The sequence below is a fragment of the Eleginops maclovinus genome, chromosome 12 (assembly GCF_036324505.1).
Source record: "Eleginops maclovinus isolate JMC-PN-2008 ecotype Puerto Natales chromosome 12, JC_Emac_rtc_rv5, whole genome shotgun sequence".
Classification (NCBI taxonomy): Eukaryota; Metazoa; Chordata; class Actinopteri; order Perciformes; family Eleginopidae; genus Eleginops; species Eleginops maclovinus.
The window spans coordinates 24,270,491-24,292,038 of record NC_086360.1 but is presented as its reverse complement, the minus strand read 5'-3'; the positions used below and the strand labels follow the sequence as shown (position 1 = coordinate 24,292,038).

Here is a 21,548-nt window from a genome sequence, read left to right as displayed (position 1 = left end):
CATTATTTAATAGTCTTCACAAAATATATACACATAAAGCATATTGTAACCCCCCTGGTTTACGGTTAAATTTGACCCATCCCTAAATGTTCTTCTGTTGGAAAAAGAGGTTATTTTAGCTTATTTCAACAAATATATCATATAATGTTCCATCTTCTTTGAAAAAGTAAGTTATTCTTTGTGTTTTTATTAAAACATATAGTATCAGTGGTCTTAATTCAATTTTTGCATACATTAGATGTTTATGTAAATGAGGTCTATTGACCATAGATTCCAAAAATAACAGAAAAACAGGAGGTAATAAATTGAGTTGGCTAAAAATATTACAGATTTCGGCGAGGATTTGATTGTCTTTATAAACAAACCGGGAGCACAACACAAATTTAATAGCATTGGGGTCGCCATAGCAGTGAAGATGTTCACAAGCTTTCCAAAAGATAAGTGACCTTGAGTTGCACTGTAAACAATGTGTGCAGTGTGCAAAGCACTAAAGGCAAATGTTGTTTGCTAAACAAGCAGAACACAACACTTATCACATTAAGAGTTTGAAGTAAACTGTGGCCACATCAGGGGACGTTTAAAGGAGACACACCTTCGGCTCATGCGTGCGAGTCAGCGCCGCAGCCTCGAAGTCTTGGCTGAGCGATCCCACTCTACTCGGCTGTGCTCCTCTCAGGGTCACCGTTATCGAGGTGGGGGCTTTCTGCCCTACTGACACACAAAGAAAACTGCTCAGCACTACCGTAACCCCCCAGACACACTCAGTAAAAATGGAGCGGTGCCATTTACTTTACAAAAGGTTGTGATGGAAGTCATCAGAAAAACCTCTTTGCTTCGTGGTCAGGAAGGCAAATCAAAAGCAGGTTTGGACAATGAACAGAATGAGAGGTCAAAGTACATTTAGGAGTCTTTAAAAAAAGGCAGAAGGAGTGAGAACAGATTGACACGAAAAGAAAAAGCAGCAATGAAAACATGAGTTTGATTCCAGTCTTTATTGTAACAACATGAACAGAGCTTGGGTGATGCCATGTGTGATGTTACTGCCTCTCCAACACGTCTCTGTAAGAGGACAGCATTCACACACATGGACTTAATAAGCAGGTGATTTAATGTTAGGGTTTACAAAATGTTACAACATGAACAACAAAAACATGAAATGCGGCTCTAACAAACAAATGTGACAAACGGAGCGATCTGGATTTTACTTTTGGGTATCATTTCAAAGTTGGTCAATCATACCCACACTGGTTTTACCTTCACAATTCTTCAGTATCAAAGGATTTCATTCATTAATATTTATTTTACACAAGCATCCACTTCTACATAAACATTATGCGTCTCACATTTCCGTTACGGCTCTTTCTGAACATGAAAATAAAACATGTCATACCGTTCTTCCAGGCAAACCATCTACACACACGGTGACAGAGCTGTCCTCTGAGGTCGCCTACTGCGCCACTCCTCCCTGGCCTACAGCCATGCTGAACTAGTGTTTCCAAAGCAAAGGATGAATGAACTCTGAGCCTTCAACGTGGCCGTCGTGTTTTGGCAGTTCTAGACATACCGGCGGTCTGATTGGTGATGTGCGCCAAGCCGGGCAAGCTGCTGGCTATTTTGGCCAGCCCGCCGTTAGTGAGCAGCTGGTGGATGGCGGTGGTTTTAGACACTCCTCCTGAGGTGACCACAGGCACCGCCCGGAGCAGAGTGCTGCTGCTGGTTCCAGCCGAGCTCAGGACCTGAGCCTGGGGCTTACCACAGACCGCCTGAGGGTGGAGGAGAAGAAGGCAAACTGTTTAATGTCCCGTTATATTTAAAACACTGAGAACAAACTTCATGTTTTAGTCCCAGTAGTTATCTTTTGCAACTGTTTTGACATTTTCCTGCTGAATGCTCTATTACTACCAAGATAAAACAGATATTTCCGGTCTGTTTTTCTACGACTTCCACTGCTATCGGTCGGTAGCTCCCATCACTGTTGCTTCAATTTTGCCTTATTCTTCTTTTTGGACGAGTGACTGGGGAGTAATTGTAGTTAAAGTGATCCACACCTTTTTAGTGTTACATATGTCAGCCATTTCATCTGCCCTGAGAATTTCCAGTTTGTTTTTGCTTGTCTACAATGTTCCTGTTGCAAATAAAAAATACACTTGCATCTCCCCGTGTTGCGTAACGACAAAAAATGATGCTTGAAACCTTGATGCGTTTAGTGACTTGTTGCAGGAAGACGGTGGAAACGTGAGTGGGAGTCTAAGAGGGGAGTGCCGGTGTAATCAGTTTGTTGTGTTTAAGTTCAGAATACAAAGCTTTGTATTATCTTTAAAATGTTAACGTCATGGCTCAATATCTAGCTGATTATTATATTGTGGATGTGACAGGACAAGACTTCTTTATAAATGATAAACTAGTGAATCTAGTGAACGCTCCATCGGTTAGGTATTGCACAACATGATTTTATTGCAGCAAACCATTCTGCAACCAAAAAATGGTCACAAAAAATGGTCACAAAAAGGTTATCTGTCAACAAACATGTTGACCGATAAGGTGCAGGTTGAAGAATACAAAAGCTACCCTTTAATATGTTGGTAAATGGTTCTCAGCAGAGATTATTCCTAGTGACGAAACTTTAAACGTCCTCTGTGTTCATTCAAACGTGTATCTAATGGGTACCTGTGTGCTGCCTGTACTGGCTGCTGTGGAGGGCAAGCTAGGCGCTTTGGTGACGATCTCCTGCAGACTGTAACTTAGGCCTTGTAGCAGACTGCTGGCGGAAGACCCTGCACAGAAACACAAGGACAGTGAATCAATGGTGCTGAAATTTGGGAGGAATATTGACATAGCTCTTTACACAGTACCTCCCCTCCAATCCCCCCCCCCCCCCCCCCCCCCCCCAACAGGCCTACACTAGATGGACACACACACATACACAGACACACAGTATGAATAGTCACGTCCAAAGGGTAAGACTGGGGACATTGACAGACAGCGATGGGGCAAGAGGTAATCAATGATGAATCATGTTGTCCTCACACGCTGTTCATATCCAGTGTTCAACACTTGATTCTTCCTCTACAAAGTGGTTAGGTGTGTGTCGAGGTCGCTGTGCTGAGATTAGCCGCACAGTTGAGTGTTAACAAGCGTGCAGGGCAGGACAGGACACAGATACCTTGGGCAGTAGCCGGAGCTTGCACCTGGACGGGTGTGGAGGAGCCTGATACCATGCAAGGCTGCACGCTGTTGAATGAGATGGAGCCTGACGACAGGGCACCAGAAACCTCTGAGAGACTACCAGACCTGCAGTGACACACATAACCACCAATCTACTCAGGAGCTACCCCACAAAGTGACTTTTAGCCATCGCTCAGCTCCCAGACTACACCACTCATCAATCCCTCTGCAGCAGGCACACTTTCGTCCAAAAGAGGGGAGGCGTAGGCGGGGGTGTAAGCAGGATCAGGGGGTTCAAGACTGAATGTATATGCTTACCGCTGGCCTGTGAGGAGTCCTGAGAGCTCCTTGGCTCCAGCCACGGTCTGTCCCAATGTCACCGTTAGGGGCTTCCCGGAGATACCCCCTGCAGGGAGAAATAAACATCAAGGTGTTGGTGATTTAACTTAAGACGACACTTCATGTAGTCGTTATTTAGAAAACAAGGTAGTCATGTTTTGCAGGAATAAATGGTTTTCATCCTACTTACTCACTTTAGCAATACTGTAAACCAAACAAAAACAAAAACACAGGTTTCTTTTCTTACCAATCATTTCTTAGATAGGTAAGAAGGTGAATCGCTAAAAACGTCTAATTCAGTGTTCCCATGAGGGATTTCATCACTGCATAGGTACAAAAACTACAGTATTGGTTAACTACGATGATACTATCAGCAGTATTTTAAAGTTTAAAGCAAACAGAATACATCCTGCAAAGTATAAATCAAACTACAGCTTAGATATTGTAATATGTACGTGATGAAGTCAGGATACCAGGGTCTTTACCTTCCTGTGCAGCAGGGCTGATGGTGCCCCCAGCTGACTCGCTTTGGGAAACAATGGTGACCTTGATCTTGGCTCTCTTGGAGGCTTTGCTTGGTGTGGGACTCGGTGCCTGCCTCCTCTTGCCAAGGGACCTCAGTTCATCTCTGTCCAGGCCCTCCATCTGATCACTGCTCACCGGCACTGCACCATGCAAACAAACACAGGTATTGACCGGACTGCGGAGGAGACGTGTTTCACTTTATCTGTAACCTTTAATATTACAACAAAAACCAGGGCTGTATTTCAGAGTGTGACATTCATATAACATTAGCGCAATGGAAACAAAGAAAGAAGTTTAAAAAAAGGCACGGAGGAAAGAGAAAGGAAGAGGGACAGACACTTACCAAAAATACAAGGAGGAGTGCCAGGAGGAAGATTTTTCCTCACAAGCATGTTTTGTTTCATAAAAGCAGCAAACTGAGCTGGAATGAATTGGAAAGAAAGCCGGAAAATAAAGATGTAGGAAGAGAAGAGAGAGCAGATGAGAGGAGAGTATATCAGTCACGTTCTATCCTGCCCCGCCAGATGCTGTGGCGCGATAAGGCTCGCACAGCTTTCTCCAAAATTCTCCAGAAATTTGGGTGAACTACTTGCACGAGTTTGCATGCGTGAGCTGTGTTTGCACATGTACCGAGGATCACTGCGCACATGTATGGGAGCGTGACCGTGTACTGTGTTGAACTTACCTTGAGCCTGCTTGTGAGTGAGCACTGTGCCTGAGCGCTGCATGTGTGTCTTCAGGAGCTGCGTGGCTGTGATCAGACTGGACTTCTGTGCTGGAGAAAGACCCGACGTTTTGGGTTTGGGACTGGAAGTGGGGCTGCTGCAGACACTCGACAGATCCTGAGGAAACAGCAAAGAGGAGGAACAAAGGATGACTGATTGGTTCATTGATGGCAATCATTCCTCCTGCTTATAATACTCATTCAACACATTTTGTTTAGTGGAAATGGTTGCAGCAAGCTCGCACCAGGGTCTGTATTTTCTCCCAGATGCAGTCAACAAAATGGTAGATAACAAATGAAAACCTAAGAATATAGTACACGTTTATTTCCTAAATTCTTTCACTCAGGTGAGCAAAGATAAGAGACTTTCATAAAAGGCTTCCTGATGTCTGGCAGATAGAATTTCTCATTATCTGGCATTTATTTCACTTTTGAAAATGTGAGAAGAAGTCCTTTTTTAAACCCTTTTACGGGCCAGCACGTATCAATATCTTGGGAAATTAATTGATTGTTGATTGACTAATGTAAATAAGCATTTCAGGATTTATTTCTAAATATTACCTTTATTTTCTCACACTTGCACGTATTTTCCAAGATGCATTGCAGGTTTTATATCCTATTAAGCCTAAACGATGCCTATATTACACCCATATATCATACCCATGTTTCAGCCTCATTACACTGTTATTACACAATATTACACCTGTGTATCACATGGACAAAGCCTGTCAAATGAATATGTACCCCAGGATACAGAAACCATTTAAGAAATTGGTAATTAGTTTCAAATCTCCACTGTTTCTCTTATTTTCATGATTGGTTTGCTTTTATGAAATGTTCCCAATTTTGGGAAAACAAAGCAAATCGAGCCATCATTACACAAAATCCAACTGTTGATTATTTAATTCCTTTGAGAAATATAAATAATACTTCTCATTAGGTGCAGCCCTGGCGGTTCTTTTTGAAGCTGAACAAAGGGGACATGTAGCCTCTGCTAACTGACCTCGGAACCAGACGGTGAGATGGGAAGTCTGAGTGCAGGAGAGGAAGGTCGTCCTCTCTCCAAGTCAAAGGGAAGCTCCCGCCGAGGCCTCTTCTTCTTTTCTGTGTCCAGGTCCCTCATCTCCCCGGAGCCGTGGCCGTGACCCTCTGCCCGAGTGAGCACGCCTGACAGGAAGTCCGAGATCTCATCCTGCGAAACCGTAAAAGTGGTGGAAGAAAGAAAATGTTTTTTGCTGCTTTAAAAAAGTACTGCAGAGGATAAAAAACACCCCAGACAAAATGAGAAATGATACAAGTCCAATTACAAGGACGAACCTGAATGCAGCGGTCAACCATCGTCTGCGTCAGTCCTTCTGTTTTCATCTTTGCTGAATTAATCCTGTGTAGGGACACGATTCACTGTTAGTCACTACTGAATTATATTAACATCTTTGTAGTAATATTTCTTGCTTACAGCCACCATCTGAGGTAGTGACTGACCTGAGGTTGTCGTCGGATCCTCCCACCACCACCATGCTGTTGTCCGCCCTCAGCTTCTCTCTGAACTCCTCCATGCCTTCGATGCTACTCTGCAGGGCGTTCTGGCCCAGCACAAACAACACGGGGGTCTTCATGTCCAGCAGAGGGTCATCCACATCCTGCAAACCCAGCACATTGAAATTCAATCAAATAAAGTTCAGTTTTTCTTGAAGAAAGATTGAAATAAAAGAAGTGGGATAATACATATCATCGAGGGGCAGTTTCTAAGGTCTTACCCCTCTTGGCCCGTTGACTGTCAGCAGGGGGAAGCCGAGACACACCACACCAGTCAGATACTCCATGAGGGAAACCTGTAATACATGTGCTTTTAATAAAAAATGATGCTTTAAAAAGGAGGGGGGGGGACTGTTCAGCCTCACATAATGTCTCAGCAATAAGTCATCAGAAATCTTACGTGACAGGCGATGAGAGCACCAGTGTTCCAGCCAACCAGGATGATGGGTTTGTGGGGGAAGTGACTGTGAACCTGGGGGGGAAATGCATAACATAATTATCACATTTGCATACATATAACGCGTAATGTAACAAACTCTGTATTCAACATGGTACTATTCCCCATTTTTGTCTTCAGACAGGAAATCTCAAGTGTTGACGAACCACATAGTGAGATTTCTTGATCCCCAGTTTCCAAAATTAAACACAAATAAAAGGTTGGAGTGCTCTTAAACTTTCTGGTATTCTAAACCATCCATCAAAATCTATTTCTGAAAACATTTTAGTTGAGAAAACTGACAATAAAACTGTAGTTTGAAAGCCTGGTCCAAGTTTTTCTGAGCCATGCACGTCATGCTGGATGGGGTTATTTGTATAGGATTTTTCTAGAGTAACCCCCCTTGATTTGCAACCTCTTCTCCTGCTCTAATGGTAGATAAATGGAAAGCAAAGGTAGGCTCCCTGTGGTCGGATGTGGTGGCAATGCGGACATTTTAACGCAATTTTTTTGGTAGGTCAGCTCGTGGTATAAGGTGCAAAAACTGAGCTGTGCAACTTAATAATGCACATAAAAATACTCTGCTAATTTGGCCGGTATATGGCCACCTTTCATGCATGATTGATATTGACATTGTGCACATTAAAACCAAATCAACTACTTGAGTTCTACAAACACCATCACCATCACACTGCGAATATAATCACGAGTAGCAAATAAGAACAGAACATCCTACCTCCATGACCTTTGCCCTGACGGTGCCCAACATGTGCTCCAGACACTGTGTGATACCGATATTGGCTCCACTGCTAACGTGACTGTGCACTGGAATGACCTGAGATAGGAACAGTTGTTATGGGCTCTTTCCTGAGATAAATAATAATCAAAGTGCAGAGTAACGGATAAAAAGTTGACTGACCTTTCCCAAACACGACAGCTGAGACTGCCAGAATCTCATCCGCCGCGAGGTAGAGAGGGCGGGATTGGTTGGGCTTGATGGTGCAATTAGGATGAGAGGGGATCCATGAAGCTTGCTCTAAAACAACAGAGAAAATGAGAGGAAAACATGTGAGAAAATGTGTTGTTGATTAAAATAAACAAGCTTTCTTTTGCAACAGTTTCGTGTTACCGGTTTGTTTTGAGACAGGACTCCAACAGCCGGGTCCCAGGGTCGTTTCAGCAGCAGCGACAGGGCCTCGGCACTCGGAGCGCCGGTCTTTGTAGTTGTAAGTAACATTCTGTCAATCAGCAACGGCAACTTCCAACACACAAAGAGGAAAAGTAATGAATAAAAAATCTGAGGTCTTGTAATACTGCTGCAGACATCCCAGGGGAAATGTTCTTTCTTGTCTTGTAACTGCACACATCATACCTTGCTTTTGAGAGTCTGCAGCACATCCAGGTAGGCAGCTAGCATCGCCAGGCTCAAGGATTCAATCATGGTAGTGTGTAACCACTGCGTCAATTTGGTGTCCCAGTTCACACTGGCTAATGCATGTCGCACCTTCCTGGCACAGTTGTCCACGGCTATCCTCCGCAAGATTGGCTCATTGGAAGCCTAAAGGAAACAAGAGGCCAAACTTTAGAAACTTGAATCTGAGAATAACATGCTTTCTACAAAAACAATCATTAAAACCATTTTATGCACCAATAATGCAGACTATGAAATGGCAGTCTGTAGTCACCATTTTATTATATCGTTAATGATTTACTCTCTTATTTGTTGGGCTGTGCGGTTTTTCCAAGGCTTTTTCCTTGGAAAAATGATATGTTTACTCCCAGAGTACACTGTTTGGCAACAGCCTTTGAGATATGGCTGCATTGATTTGTCTGGTGCATGATGGATAAAAAAAATCCTCATGTTTATAACGACAATCCCAACAAAAACGTAACGTAAGCTATAAACTCTATAGAGTCCAAACTGTCATCAACATGCACACTTTGCACAGAGATTAAGCAAATATAGACTGAGCATAATAACTGATGATTACAGAGAACAATACCTGTTTCCATCCTATAATAGAAGAATATGATTGATATAAAGAGCCATAGCCCTTTGTTGTTTTCACTTTATATTATTTACATTTCTATTTGAATGTTTTGTCTTTCTTTGATTTCTTTATTTTTGTCTTTTGTATGTACCTGATTCTATTTGAGTTAATTCTGAGTCTATCTAAAAACAACTATCAATCCAGCACCAACACAGGTTGCAAAATGACTAATAATGCATATTTCTTGAGAACAGTTTTAGATAAATTGAGCTAAACTTACATTTTCATTGGCCAGACGGGCAAGTCTTTCAGCTTGTAAAGCTTTAAGGACTTTGTTGAACAGCTTGTTCTGCACCACTGACCATCCAGTCCTGAAACAGAATAACAACAACATCAAAACAATGTTCTTTAACAGAGACACTTCCCTTCACAAAAGTGTAAAGTAAATAATAAATGCACAGTGGATTGCTCCAGATGACGCTTACTTGTTTACATGTTCTTCCCAGTCATCGGGGGGTGGAGGGCTCTCAGCGACGGTGCGAGCAAACAGAACATGCCGCTCACACTCCTTCATCACACTGAGAGCTTTCTGATTATCATACAGAGGAACAGGCGTCGGTGTCACGGTCTCCACATCCAGAGCTGAATCAGGGTCTCTGCAGACAAAGACAAGCATATCAAGTTACAGCAGAAAAATCTATTTTTTAGGAATCTTTTTAAGAGACAGACCTGGGATTTAGCTCTGTACTTAATTTCAGCACATGGTTGTGAACATAGATGATGCTGCTGGACAGCCTCCCTATGCTGTTATGGTTATTTATGATAAGGATATTTTTGACTCACGACAAGGCCTCAGGCTGGCGACGAGGGGTAACAAACAGCGTCCTTGTGGGCCGGGCGCTGCTGGCATCTGGATGGGCATTCCACGGCTTGGCATAGCTGTGGTCCAGAAATACCAAATCCAGCTCTCTTTCATGAGCCGACAGCTGGAAAAGCAGGGATGTGCCCATCTTCCGTGCCGATATCTGGAAGTCCTTATCCCCACCTCGATGCATCCTCTTCCTGGGCCCCAAAGGGACCCGGGAAGAGCTCGACAACTTAGGATTCAGAACAAACTGGCAAAGAGGAGGAAAAATGTATTACTCGAGACATGCTGAGAAAACAAACAATGCTTTTGTTACCTTCCACCGAGGAGCTTAGTATATTTAAGGGGGGCGTTTATAGGTCAAGAGGACACAACAAAGAAGGGGAAACAACATGTAAATAAATGCATTGGGCAAGTCCCCTTACTTTATGAAAGTGCTTTACTGAATCACATCAGCACTTTAGAAATAGGGCTGTGAGACATTTCTATAAGGCTGTTGATGCGTTGTTATCGGGCAACAATGTACTATAATCGATTAGACATTTAGGTAATTGTTTGAATAAAATATCCCAGAATGCACTGGTTCAAGCCTCTGAAAGAAGAAAATATGCTGGTTATACATTTGAGTGTTGGACTGTTACCAAAACAAGACATTTAATATAACTTTGGACTCTGGGAAGATCAAATGCTGTGTTTTCTTAAATATTATAGACTAACACGACTAAAAGGAAATACCCTTAAAATGAGCTGATAAGAGATGTAATCCGCCAGATTCAGGGACAGTTTTATCCCACAGATAATAAGAATGATGAACCTCTGAAGTGCCTTCCTGACTTTTAAGGATCCATCTGTTTGCATTGCACATATTTATTTAACAAAAAGCAGTATTTTATCCTTGTACAGTTTTATATTCTGTTTTCAGCTCATCTCTTATTCTATTGTACATATATATATATAGTTTACTTCCTACACATTAGTCACATGCAACATTCTCTTGCACTATTTTTATTTTATTCTGTTCTTCTTCTGTCTTATATATATTTAGGTTGCCTCGTTGAACGACTTAAAATTTCACATTTTGAACATGTTTACCAATAGATAAAACAATATAGTAGCCCTAATAAAAACATTATGAATATAAAAGGCAATCAAAACTAATGCTTCATTTAACAAATATTAAATATTAAATCTGTATTTTTCTTTTAATGACATTTTTTATTACTTTATATCTACCCCTGATGTGAACTTTTTTGTGCATAGAATATATGATGTTTATATATATATTTTTGAGTTAATGAAAAAAAAACAACACTGTAGATACTGTACATATGACAATAAAACCTTGATATAATCGTTAACGTTAGTGTAAGCCCAGATGCAGGTGCTTTGTCCACAGTGAGCTCCACCCATTGCCATGTACAGTATATTATTATTGTCTTTTACGATGTAATTGAACTGTTATAGGTGGAAAATAACTAGCAAACCATTAAAATCTCGCATAAACAGGATAACTTTGCATGGATCTTAGCTAAATATGCATCAACAATGTTAACGCTGTATAAAGGGGCTGGCCTGGCGTGCTAATGTTAGCTTAGCATGATAAAAGCTACCCTAATATCGTTGTTTTGTCGCTCACCTTTTCGCTTTATAACTTCATGTTGGTCGACATGGTTTAAATTCTTCTTATGATCCAAATAAATTACAACAAGCTCGTATTTTTGTTAATTTTTACACGTTTTACAACACAAAAATATTTAGTGCGTCGAGCCCCACTTCCTTTTGTTGCGTGATTCGTTGCCGTGCTGGGTTCCACATCCCCCTTTTCCGGGGCGTTGAAAACAAGGAGGAAAGCAAGGGCTGCATTTTCAAGAAAACTGGCAACCCAGTTTATGGCGCGTCAGTGAGTGACGCAAAACGTGGACAGGATTTCAGCGGAGTCTGGATTTTTAAATAATATTCAGTGCTTAAAAATGATTTGGATAAACATGTTTTGGCTAAAGATGTTTTAGTTAAAGATGATTTGTTAAGGAGTTTACTTCGAGGTTTCAGAAAATTAGGTTTTAGTGATGGATCCATTTAATAGCAGTTTCTGGCGGGAGAAGTTTACATAATACTTTTCAATAAAAACACATGACATATTTTGTGTTAGTTATTGTGTTAAGTTGTGCATATTTTTACTCTGAATTCCCTCTGTTTGTATTCATTTTTAATTTAATTTTAAAATGGATGAACTTCTATGAAACCCATTTCCCATATTTGCATGGCTATGGGATGGAACACAAATCTATATTATTTGTTCATGTTTTAAATGGTAAAGTTCAACCTACAAAAGAAGAGATGGATTAACTCCAAGATTCAGACATATATACCAAGAACCACATATATATATTTCTCCACCACAAAACATGAATAATATGAGTAAAAAAACGGTGCATTTGAATTTATATAACATCTTTCACCTTAAATATAAGTGTAGTCTACCACCAAACAATTTAGATATTTCCCTTCTTCAAGAAAAGAAGTTGTTAATGAAGAACTATGATTGTCAAATCTTAAAAAATAACAAGGCTTTTAGGAAAAATAACTTTAACTATATGTCATTAAGCCAATTCCATTTGTTGGGTTAAGATAACTACAGCATTGTGACCTCTTCCAGTAACCTCTCTTATTTAATTCCAAAGGTCTCTGCAGACACAGTCTAAAAGACAAGACCTACAAGCAAACACACACTATTTGTTAACCTCTTACCTGAACACAATTCAGACCGAACAAGTTCAACTGCCACCATGGTGAGTGTATTTAAGTGCTCAATCTGAATTCTGGTTACAGATGTTTTTATGCAGTTTCTTTTCCATGTTGACATAATAAGGCAAAGCCAAAACAATGGATGTCAAAATATCTTTTTGTTATAAAATGTTATGTTTTCTCCTGATAAAAGTAGGATATCATTGGGTTTGTATGATTTTGTGGCATCGACCTCAAGTCATGGGTTATCAAAATGGGAGCATTTTACAGAATGACTCACTTCAGATTAATTATATATTCAACCCAAAAATATCTTAACACAGTACCTAACTAGAGTTTTTACAATACTTTTGCCAAATGCTTGATGGGATACATATGTGGATTCAGTATTCTGATATCAAATGGTAAAACGTTGTTCCTTTTTTCCCTGCGAAGAAATATTTGGCTCTGGCTCTGCTGTTTGGTGCTCTGGCGTCGCTATCCGATGCTTATTGTTACTTTAAGTTACTAAAACCAGGTAAAAGAGAAGAAAACAATCACGTACTCACAGAATACTTATAGTAAGTACAGATATGTTTTACACAAAATTCACCACTACCTTTCCACAAATAGGCTTGACCCATTGTCAGGACGAGACGGATAAAACCTGGCATCCAATGGGATCTTCATGGAGAAACAGTGCATGTATGGACTGTTCATGCGATTCGTGTTGCTCTTCGTAAGTACACATGTCAAAAATATTTCCGTTTCTTAATCGGATAGCATTTATATTTGATATTTGTACCAAATATTATATTTTTAACATGTTCCACTGTTAACTGTCTCTTTGCAGGTATTCAACCCCCAAGCAGTTTCCTCCAGACTGTGTGTCAGAGTTCAACTCTGAGACTTGTGAATACATAGTGCACAAGAAGAACAACCCGACTGAACTGTGTCCAATTTATGCCGCAGTAGGAATGTGATGCAGTGGTGTAAAAGTTTGATGTAATGTCTTAGGTGGAGGAGGAAGAGACTTGCAGATATAATTCCAATCTGGCTTCTCACCACAACCCACTGCCCGTTTTGTTGGTTGTAAAGACGAACAATAATAAAACTAATAAAAACGGATAAAAAATAATTTCCTTATTGTGTTTTTTTTTTGTGCTATTTGTTTTAGAAAGAAGCAAACCCTAAATCTTGAAACTTGAACCATGACCTTGACTTTGCATGTTCTACTTTACTCTGGTATTTATTATATGCTTGGTTCAAACAAACACTGAGACCGATGACTTCTTCAAATGCCGACCATGCTCCTCTTATTCGGTTCCAAAGTTCCCTGCAGACAATACACTATAAAAGTCAGATCCTGCATCCTGTTTGTTGATAGCTGTTGATATCCTTAAGCATGGAGGTGGAGGTAGTTGTTAAAAAAAGGGGTTGTTTACTTAAATAAAAGTGATGAATAGTTATTAATTAATCATTGTATAGCTCAAGTCATGGTTGTCAAAATGACGGCAGTTTACAGAATGACTGATATCAGATGAACGTCTCATATCTATTACACACAGATGAAACCCTGTAACTGCCCAGAGTGTTTTGTTGATTTAGTCTAATGCATGCTCAGATAGACATGTGGATTATGTTTGCTTTTATCAAATGTTAAAACTCAGTTCTCTGTTTTTCTTTTTTTTTCACTGTGAAGAAATATCTGGCTCTTGCTTCACTGCCATGTGCTTCGGTGTTGCTATCAGATAGCTGTCAGGTTAAGTATGTGGAACCACGTGAAAGTAAGGACAAAACACACACACATACTGTACTCAGGGTATTTATAGTAAATACACATATTTTATACACTATTTACCAGTTATTCTTTCCACAAATAGGAATCACACATTGTCGGGATGACACAGACAAGACCTGGCATCTAGTTGGGTCTTCATGGAGAAACAGTCAATGCATGGACTGTACTTGCAACTGGTGTTGCCCTTGGCTTTGTAAATGCACAGATACAAACATTTTCATTTTTTAATATGTTGGACATGGTACCCAACTGTACCCAGTCCAACATATGGTATGAGGCGGCCACTATGCCCAAGAGATTATGTGCCATGTAATTAATGGGAGGGATGAGGAAGAGACATGCAGATGTGATCCCTCTCTGGCTTCTCACCAGAACACACTGCCTGTTTTGTTGGTTGTAAAAAATGACAAAAAAAAGAGCAACTGCAGTGAAAATAAATAGTCCTCTAAACAAAATTCCAACTAATAAACAAATGTATGAAAAACGATTGTCTGTTTTCTGGATGTTTGTTTTAGAAAGAAGCACAGTTAAACACATGTTCGAGGCATTGCACTATGGGTATTCACATAAGGTTTCATCATTGCCATAAAACTTAGCAATCTCACTTGTTAAGTTATTTTTTTCAGCTTTCCATTTGTAATCACCTCATCCTTAAATCTGTGCTTGCAACTGCTTGAGTTGAGCATAAAAGACTTGCTTTTTTTTACGAGGGAACATGACGTTTATCCCATTATTTGGTAGGGGTTATGGAAATGTATATTTGTTAGAGGCAGCTAAAACACATTTCATTATGAGTATTGTTTTGAAATGGATTGAACAATATTAACCTTAAAAGCGGTGACAATCTCTGTCTCTGGGAAGAAATAATAAACTCTAGCTGGGCTGATCTGAGCTCTGCCTTTACTGTCTTGTGTCCAATGTCAAAGGATGTTAGTTATGACAAATCATATTTAGAATCAAGCACACACCAAAGAAAAACAAGCTTCAATCGAGAAATATCACAGACTCACTATTATTTGATTGTGACTACAATTTGCTATTTGCATTCTTGGAAATAATAATGATTGATTCCTCCACACATTCATTATTTAACAGTACTTATTTCTTGCACAACTTCACATGTATTGAGAAGAATTGTGCCAAAGTTCAACATTTAAATCTTGTGTGTCCAGAGTTTTCATTTCCACTGACTCAAACTTGTTCCTGCAGATAGAGGTCATCAGCAGGGGTGGAGCAGAGCAGCAGCCAATAGGATCTTCCTAGTGATGACATTTTAAGGGACAAATCAAACAGTAAAGACATCAAACACACCGGATCAAACATTTAAGAAAGGAAAAAAAAGACTTAAAGGGATGCTAGTGTGTGTTTGTGTGTCCCCAACATGATAGGCTTTTAAAATATAAGATAAGATAAGTTATACCTTAACAGGAAGGATAATAAGGATACAATAAGAGTAAACATGTAAGTCACAGTTATCACACAATATCTCATCAGGTATTCATTGCAGTACACTCTTCTTTGATTTCTTTATTTTTGTCTTTTGTATGTACCTGATTCTATTTGAGTTCATTCTGAGTCTATCTAAAAACAACTATCAATCCAGCACCAACACAGGTTGCAAAATGACTAAAAATGCATATTTCTTGAGAACAGTTTTAGATAAATTGAGCTAAACTTACATTTTCATTGGCCAGACGGGCAAGTCTTTCAGCTTGTAAAGCTTTAAGGACTTTGTTGAACAGCTTGTTCTGCACCACTGACCATCCAGTCCTGAAACAGAATAACAACAGCATCAAAACAATGTTCTTTAACAGAGACACTTCCCTTCACAAAAGTGTAAAGTAAATAATAAATGCACAGTGGATTGCTCCAGATGATGCTTACTTGTTTACATGTTCTTCCCAGTCATCGGGGGGTGGAGGGCTCTCAGCGACGGTGCGAGCAAACAGAACATGCCGCTCACACTCCTTCATCACACTGAGAGCTTTCTGATTATCATACAGAGGAACAGGCGTCGGTGTCACGGTCTCCACATCCAGAGCTGAATCAGGGTCTCTGCAGACAAAGACAAGCATATCAAGTTACAGCAGAAAAATCTATTTTTTAGGAATCTTTTTAAGAGACAGACCTGGGATTTAGCTCTGTACTTAATTTCAGCACATGGTTGTGAACATAGATGATGCTGCTGGACAGCCTCCCTATGCTGTTATGGTTATTTATGATAAGGATATTTTTGACTCACGACAAGGCCTCAGGCTGGCGACGAGGGGTAACAAACAGCGTCCTTGTGGGCCGGGCGCTGCTGGCATCTGGATGGGCATTCCACGGCTTGGCATAGCTGTGGTCCAGAAATACCAAATCCAGCTCTCTTTCATGAGCCGACAGCTGGAAAAGCAGGGATGTGCCCATCTTCCGTGCCGATATCTGGAAGTCCTTATCCCCACCTCGATGCATCCTCTTCCTGGGCCCCAAAGGGACCCGGGAAGAGCTCGACAACTTAGGATTCAGAACAAACTGGCAAAGAGGAGGAAAAATGTATTACTCGAGACATGCTGAGAAAACAAACAATGCTTTTGTTACCTTCCACCGAGGAGCTTAGTATATTTAAGGGGGGCGTTTATAGGTCAAGAGGACACAACAAAGAAGGGGAAACAACATGTAAATAAATGCATTGGGCAAGTCCCCTTACTTTATGAAAGTGCTTTACTGAATCACATCAGCACTTTAGAAATAGGGCTGTGAGACATTTCTATAAGGCTGTTGATGCGTTGTTATCGGGCAACAATGTACTATAATCGATTAGACATTTAGGTAATTGTTTGAATAAAATATCCCAGAATGCACTGGTTCAAGCCTCTGAAAGAAGAAAATATGCTGGTTATACATTTGAGTGTTGGACTGTTACCAAAACAAGACATTTAATATAACTTTGGACTCTGGGAAGATCAAATGCTGTGTTTTCTTAAATATTATAGACTAACACGACTAAAAGGAAATACCCTTAAAATGAGCTGATAAGAGATGTAATCCGCCAGATTCAGGGACAGTTTTATCCCACAGATAATAAGAATGATGAACCTCTGAAGTGCCTTCCTGACTTTTAAGGATCCATCTGTTTGCATTGCACATATTTATTTAACAAAAAGCAGTATTTTATCCTTGTACAGTTTTATATTCTGTTTTCAGCTCATCTCTTATTCTATTGTACATATATATATATATAGTTTACTTCCTACACATTAGTCACATGCAACATTCTCTTGCACTATTTTTATTTTATTCTGTTCTTCTTCTGTCTTATATATATTTAGGTTGCCTCGTTGAACGACTTAAAATTTCACATTTTGAACATGTTTACCAATAGATAAAACAATATAGTAGCCCTAATAAAAACATTATGAATATAAAAGGCAATCAAAACTAATGCTTCATTTAACAAATATTAAATATTAAATCTGTATTTTTCTTTTAATGTCATTTTTTATTACTTTATATCTACCCCTGATGTGAACTTTTTTGTGCATAGAATATATGATGTTTATATATATTTTTGAGTTAATGAAAAAAAAACAACACTGTAGATACTGTACATATGACAATAAAACCTTGATATAATCGTTAACGTTAGTGTAAGCCCAGATGCAGGTGCTTTGTCCACAGTGAGCTCCACCCATTGCCATGTACAGTATATTATTATTGTCTTTTACGATGTAATTGAACTGTTATAGGTGGAAAATAACTAGCAAACCATTAAAATCTCGCATAAACAGGATAACTTTGCATGGATCTTAGCTAAATATGCATCAACAATGTTAACGCTGTATAAAGGGGCTGGCCTGGCGTGCTAATGTTAGCTTAGCATGATAAAAGCTACCCTAATATCGTTGTTTTGTCGCTCACCTTTTCGCTTTATAACTTCATGTTGGTCGACATGGTTTAAATTCTTCTTATGATCCAAATAAATTACAACAAGCTCGTATTTTTGTTAATTTTTACACGTTTTACAACACAAAAATATTTAGTGCGTCGAGCCCCACTTCCTTTTGTTGCGTGATTCGTTGCCGTGCTGGGTTCCACATCCCCCTTTTCCGGGGCGTTGAAAACAAGGAGGAAAGCAAGGGCTGCATTTTCAAGAAAACTGGCAACCCAGTTTATGGCGCGTCAGTGAGTGACGCAAAACGTGGACAGGATTTCAGCGGAGTCTGGATTTTTAAATAATATTCAGTGCTTAAAAATGATTTGGATAAACATGTTTTGGCTAAAGATGTTTTAGTTAAAGATGATTTGTTAAGGAGTTTACTTCGAGGTTTCAGAAAATTAGGTTTTAGTGATGGATCCATTTAATAGCAGTTTCTGGCGGGAGAAGTTTACATAATACTTTTCAATAAAAACACATGACATATTTTGTGTTAGTTATTGTGTTAAGTTGTGCATATTTTTACTCTGAATTCCCTCTGTTTGTATTCATTTTTAATTTAATTTTAAAATGGATGAACTTCTATGAAACCCATTTCCCATATTTGCATGGCTATGGGATGGAACACAAATCTATATTATTTGTTCATGTTTTAAATGGTAAAGTTCAACCTACAAAAGAAGAGATGGATTAACTCCAAGATTCAGACATATATACCAAGAACCACATATATATATTTCTCCACCACAAAACATGAATAATATGAGTAAAAAAACGGTGCATTTGAATTTATATAACATCTTTCACCTTAAATATAAGTGTAGTCTACCACCAAACAATTTAGATATTTCCCTTCTTCAAGAAAAGAAGTTGTTAATGAAGAACTATGATTGTCAAATCTTAAAAAATAACAAGGCTTTTAGGAAAAATAACTTTAACTATATGTCATTAAGCCAATTCCATTTGTTGGGTTAAGATAACTACAGCATTGTGACCTCTTCCAGTAACCTCTCTTATTTAATTCCAAAGGTCTCTGCAGACACAGTCTAAAAGACAAGACCTACAAGCAAACACACACTATTTGTTAACCTCTTACCTGAACACAATTCAGACCGAACAAGTTCAACTGCCACCATGGTGAGTGTATTTAAGTGCTCAATCTGAATTCTGGTTACAGATGTTTTTATGCAGTTTCTTTTCCATGTTGACATAATAAGGCAAAGCCAAAACAATGGATGTCAAAATATCTTTTTGTTATAAAATGTTATGTTTTCTCCTGATAAAAGTAGGATATCATTGGGTTTGTATGATTTTGTGGCATCGACCTCAAGTCATGGGTTATCAAAATGGGAGCATTTTACAGAATGACTCACTTCAGATTAATTATATATTCAACCCAAAAATATCTTAACACAGTACCTAACTAGAGTTTTTACAATACTTTTGCCAAATGCTTGATGGGATACATATGTGGATTCAGTATTCTGATATCAAATGGTAAAACGTTGTTCCTTTTTTCCCTGCGAAGAAATATTTGGCTCTGGCTCTGCTGTTTGGTGCTCTGGCGTCGCTATCCGATGCTCATTGTTACTTTAAGTTACTAAAACCAGGTAAAAGAGAAGAAAACAATCACGTACTCACAGAATACTTATAGTAAGTACAGATATGTTTTACACAAAATTCACCACTACCTTTCCACAAATAGGCTTGACCCATTGTCAGGACGAGACGGATGAAACCTGGCATCCAATGGGATCTTCATGGAGAAACAGTGCATGTATGGACTGTTCATGCGATTCGTGTTGCTCTGCGTAAGTACACATGTCAAAAATATTTCCGTTTCTTAATCGGATAGCATTTATATTTGATATTTGTACCAAATATTATATTTTTAACATGTTCCACTGTTAACTGTCTCTTTGCAGGTATTCAACCCCCAAGCAGTTTCCTCCAGACTGTGTGTCAGAGTTCAACTCTGAGACTTGTGCATACATAGTGCACAAGAAGAACAACCCGACTGAACTGTGTCCAATTTATGGCGCAGTAGGAAAGTGATGCAGTGGTGTAAAAGTTTGATGTAATGTCTTAGGTGGAGGAGGGAGAGACTTGCAGATATAATTCCAATCTGGCTTCTCACCACAACCCACTGCCCGTTTTGTTGGTTGTAAAGACGAACAATAATAAAACTAATAAAAACGGATAAAAAATAATTTCCTTATTGTGTTTTTTTTTTGTGCTATTTGTTTTGGAAAGAAGCAAACCCTAAATCTTGAAACTTGAACCATGACCTTTACTCTGCATGTTCTACTTTACTCTGGTATTTATTATATGCTTGGTTCAAACAAACACTGAGACCGATGACTTCTTCAAATGCCGACCATGCTCCTCTTATTCGGTTCCAAAGTTCCCTGCAGACAATACACTATGAAAGTCAGATCCTGCATCCTGTTTGTTGATAGCTGTTGATATCCTTAAGCATGGAGGTGGAGGTAGTTGTTAAAAAAAGGGGTTGTTAACTTAAATAAAAGTGATGAATAGTTATTAATTAATCATTGTATAGCTCAAGTCATGGTTGTCAAAATGACGGCAGTTTACAGAATGACTGATATCAGATGAACGTCTCATATCTATTACACACAGATGAAACCCTGTAACTGCCCAGAGTGTTTTGTTGATTTAGCCTAATGCATGCTCAGATAGACATGTGGATTATGTTTGCTTTTATCAAATGTTAAAACTCAGTTCTCTGTTTTTCTTTTTTTTTCACTGTGAAGAAATATCTGGCTCTTGCTTCACTGCTATGTGCTTCGGTGTTGCTATCAGATAGCTGTCAGGTTAAGTATGTGGAACCACATGAAAGTAAGGACAAAACACACACACATACTGTACTCAGGGTATTTATAGTAAATACACATATTTTATACACTATTTACCAGTTATTCTTTCCACAAATAGGAATCACACATTGTCGGGATGACACAGACAAGACCTGACATCTAGTTGGGTCTTCATGGAGAAACAGTCAATGCATGGACTGTACTTGCAACTGGTGTTGCCCTTGGCTTTGTAAATGCACAGATACAAACATTTTCATTTTTTAATATGTTGGACATGGTACCCAACTGTACCCAGTCCAACATATGGTATGAGGCGGCCACTATGCCCAAGAGATTATGTGCCATGTAATTAATGGGAGGGATGATGAAGGGACATGCAGATGGGATCCCTCTCTGGCTTCTCACCAGAACACACTGCCTGTTTTGTTGGTTGTAAAAAATGACAAAAAAAAGAGCAACTGCAGTAAAAATAAATAGTCCTCTAAACAAAATTCCAACTAAAATCTTTCGATTGTCTGTTTTCTGGATGTTTTTGTTTTAGAAAGAAGCACAGTTAAAAACATGTTCGAGGCATTGCATTATGGGTATTCACATCAGGTTTCATCATTGCCATAAAACTTAGCAATCTCACTTGTTAAGTTATTTTTTTCAGCTTTCCATTTGTAATCACCTCATCCTTAAATCTGTGC

The 21,548-nt window shown here is 39.2% G+C and overlaps 4 protein-coding genes across 6 annotated transcripts; 2 read left to right on the top strand and 2 right to left on the bottom strand.

Annotated features, from left to right (window-relative positions):
* Positions 1 to 973: 973 nt before the first annotated feature.
* kansl3 (KAT8 regulatory NSL complex subunit 3) lies at positions 974 to 11,402 on the bottom strand. 3 transcript variants are annotated; one of them, XM_063896623.1, is made up of 20 exons: positions 11,218 to 11,402; positions 9,560 to 9,831; positions 9,202 to 9,372; positions 8,997 to 9,087; positions 8,098 to 8,283; positions 7,855 to 7,983; positions 7,645 to 7,761; positions 7,462 to 7,560; positions 6,690 to 6,761; positions 6,511 to 6,585; positions 6,236 to 6,393; positions 6,071 to 6,134; positions 5,757 to 5,945; positions 4,715 to 4,871; positions 4,373 to 4,450; positions 3,990 to 4,169; positions 3,484 to 3,571; positions 3,164 to 3,291; positions 2,668 to 2,774; positions 974 to 1,763 (listed from the first exon to the last, which is right to left on the bottom strand). In XM_063896623.1, exons 2-20 carry the CDS (start codon positions 9,769 to 9,771, stop codon positions 1,527 to 1,529), a joined length of 2,538 nt encoding a protein of 845 aa, XP_063752693.1. In that variant the 5' UTR covers positions 9,772 to 9,831; positions 11,218 to 11,402; the 3' UTR covers positions 974 to 1,526. The 3 variants fall into 3 exon arrangements, with proteins under 3 accessions (XP_063752693.1, XP_063752694.1, XP_063752695.1); XM_063896624.1 differs by lacking the exon at positions 4,373 to 4,450; XM_063896625.1 differs by lacking the exon at positions 3,164 to 3,291 and having other exon boundaries at positions 1,526 to 1,763.
* An 854-nt stretch (positions 11,403 to 12,256) lies between these two features.
* LOC134873179 (beta-microseminoprotein-like) lies at positions 12,257 to 13,398 on the top strand. Its single transcript, XM_063896635.1, has 4 exons — positions 12,257 to 12,370; positions 12,762 to 12,843; positions 12,939 to 13,044; positions 13,159 to 13,398. Exons 1-4 carry the CDS (start codon positions 12,368 to 12,370, stop codon positions 13,286 to 13,288), a joined length of 321 nt encoding a protein of 106 aa, XP_063752705.1. The 5' UTR covers positions 12,257 to 12,367; the 3' UTR covers positions 13,289 to 13,398.
* A 716-nt stretch (positions 13,399 to 14,114) lies between these two features.
* LOC134873176 (KAT8 regulatory NSL complex subunit 3-like) lies at positions 14,115 to 18,191 on the bottom strand. The gene is made up of 5 exons (XM_063896632.1): positions 18,007 to 18,191; positions 16,349 to 16,620; positions 15,991 to 16,161; positions 15,786 to 15,876; positions 14,115 to 15,365 (listed from the first exon to the last, which is right to left on the bottom strand). The coding sequence occupies exons 2-5, from the start codon at positions 16,558 to 16,560 to the stop codon at positions 15,222 to 15,224; spliced, it is 618 nt and encodes a 205-aa protein (XP_063752702.1). The 5' UTR covers positions 16,561 to 16,620; positions 18,007 to 18,191; the 3' UTR covers positions 14,115 to 15,221.
* Positions 18,192 to 19,045: 854 nt separating this feature from the next.
* LOC134873178 (beta-microseminoprotein-like) lies at positions 19,046 to 20,232 on the top strand. Its single transcript, XM_063896634.1, has 4 exons — positions 19,046 to 19,159; positions 19,551 to 19,632; positions 19,728 to 19,833; positions 19,948 to 20,232. Exons 1-4 carry the CDS (start codon positions 19,157 to 19,159, stop codon positions 20,075 to 20,077), a joined length of 321 nt encoding a protein of 106 aa, XP_063752704.1. The 5' UTR covers positions 19,046 to 19,156; the 3' UTR covers positions 20,078 to 20,232.
* The last annotated feature ends 1,316 nt before the right edge of the window (positions 20,233 to 21,548 follow it).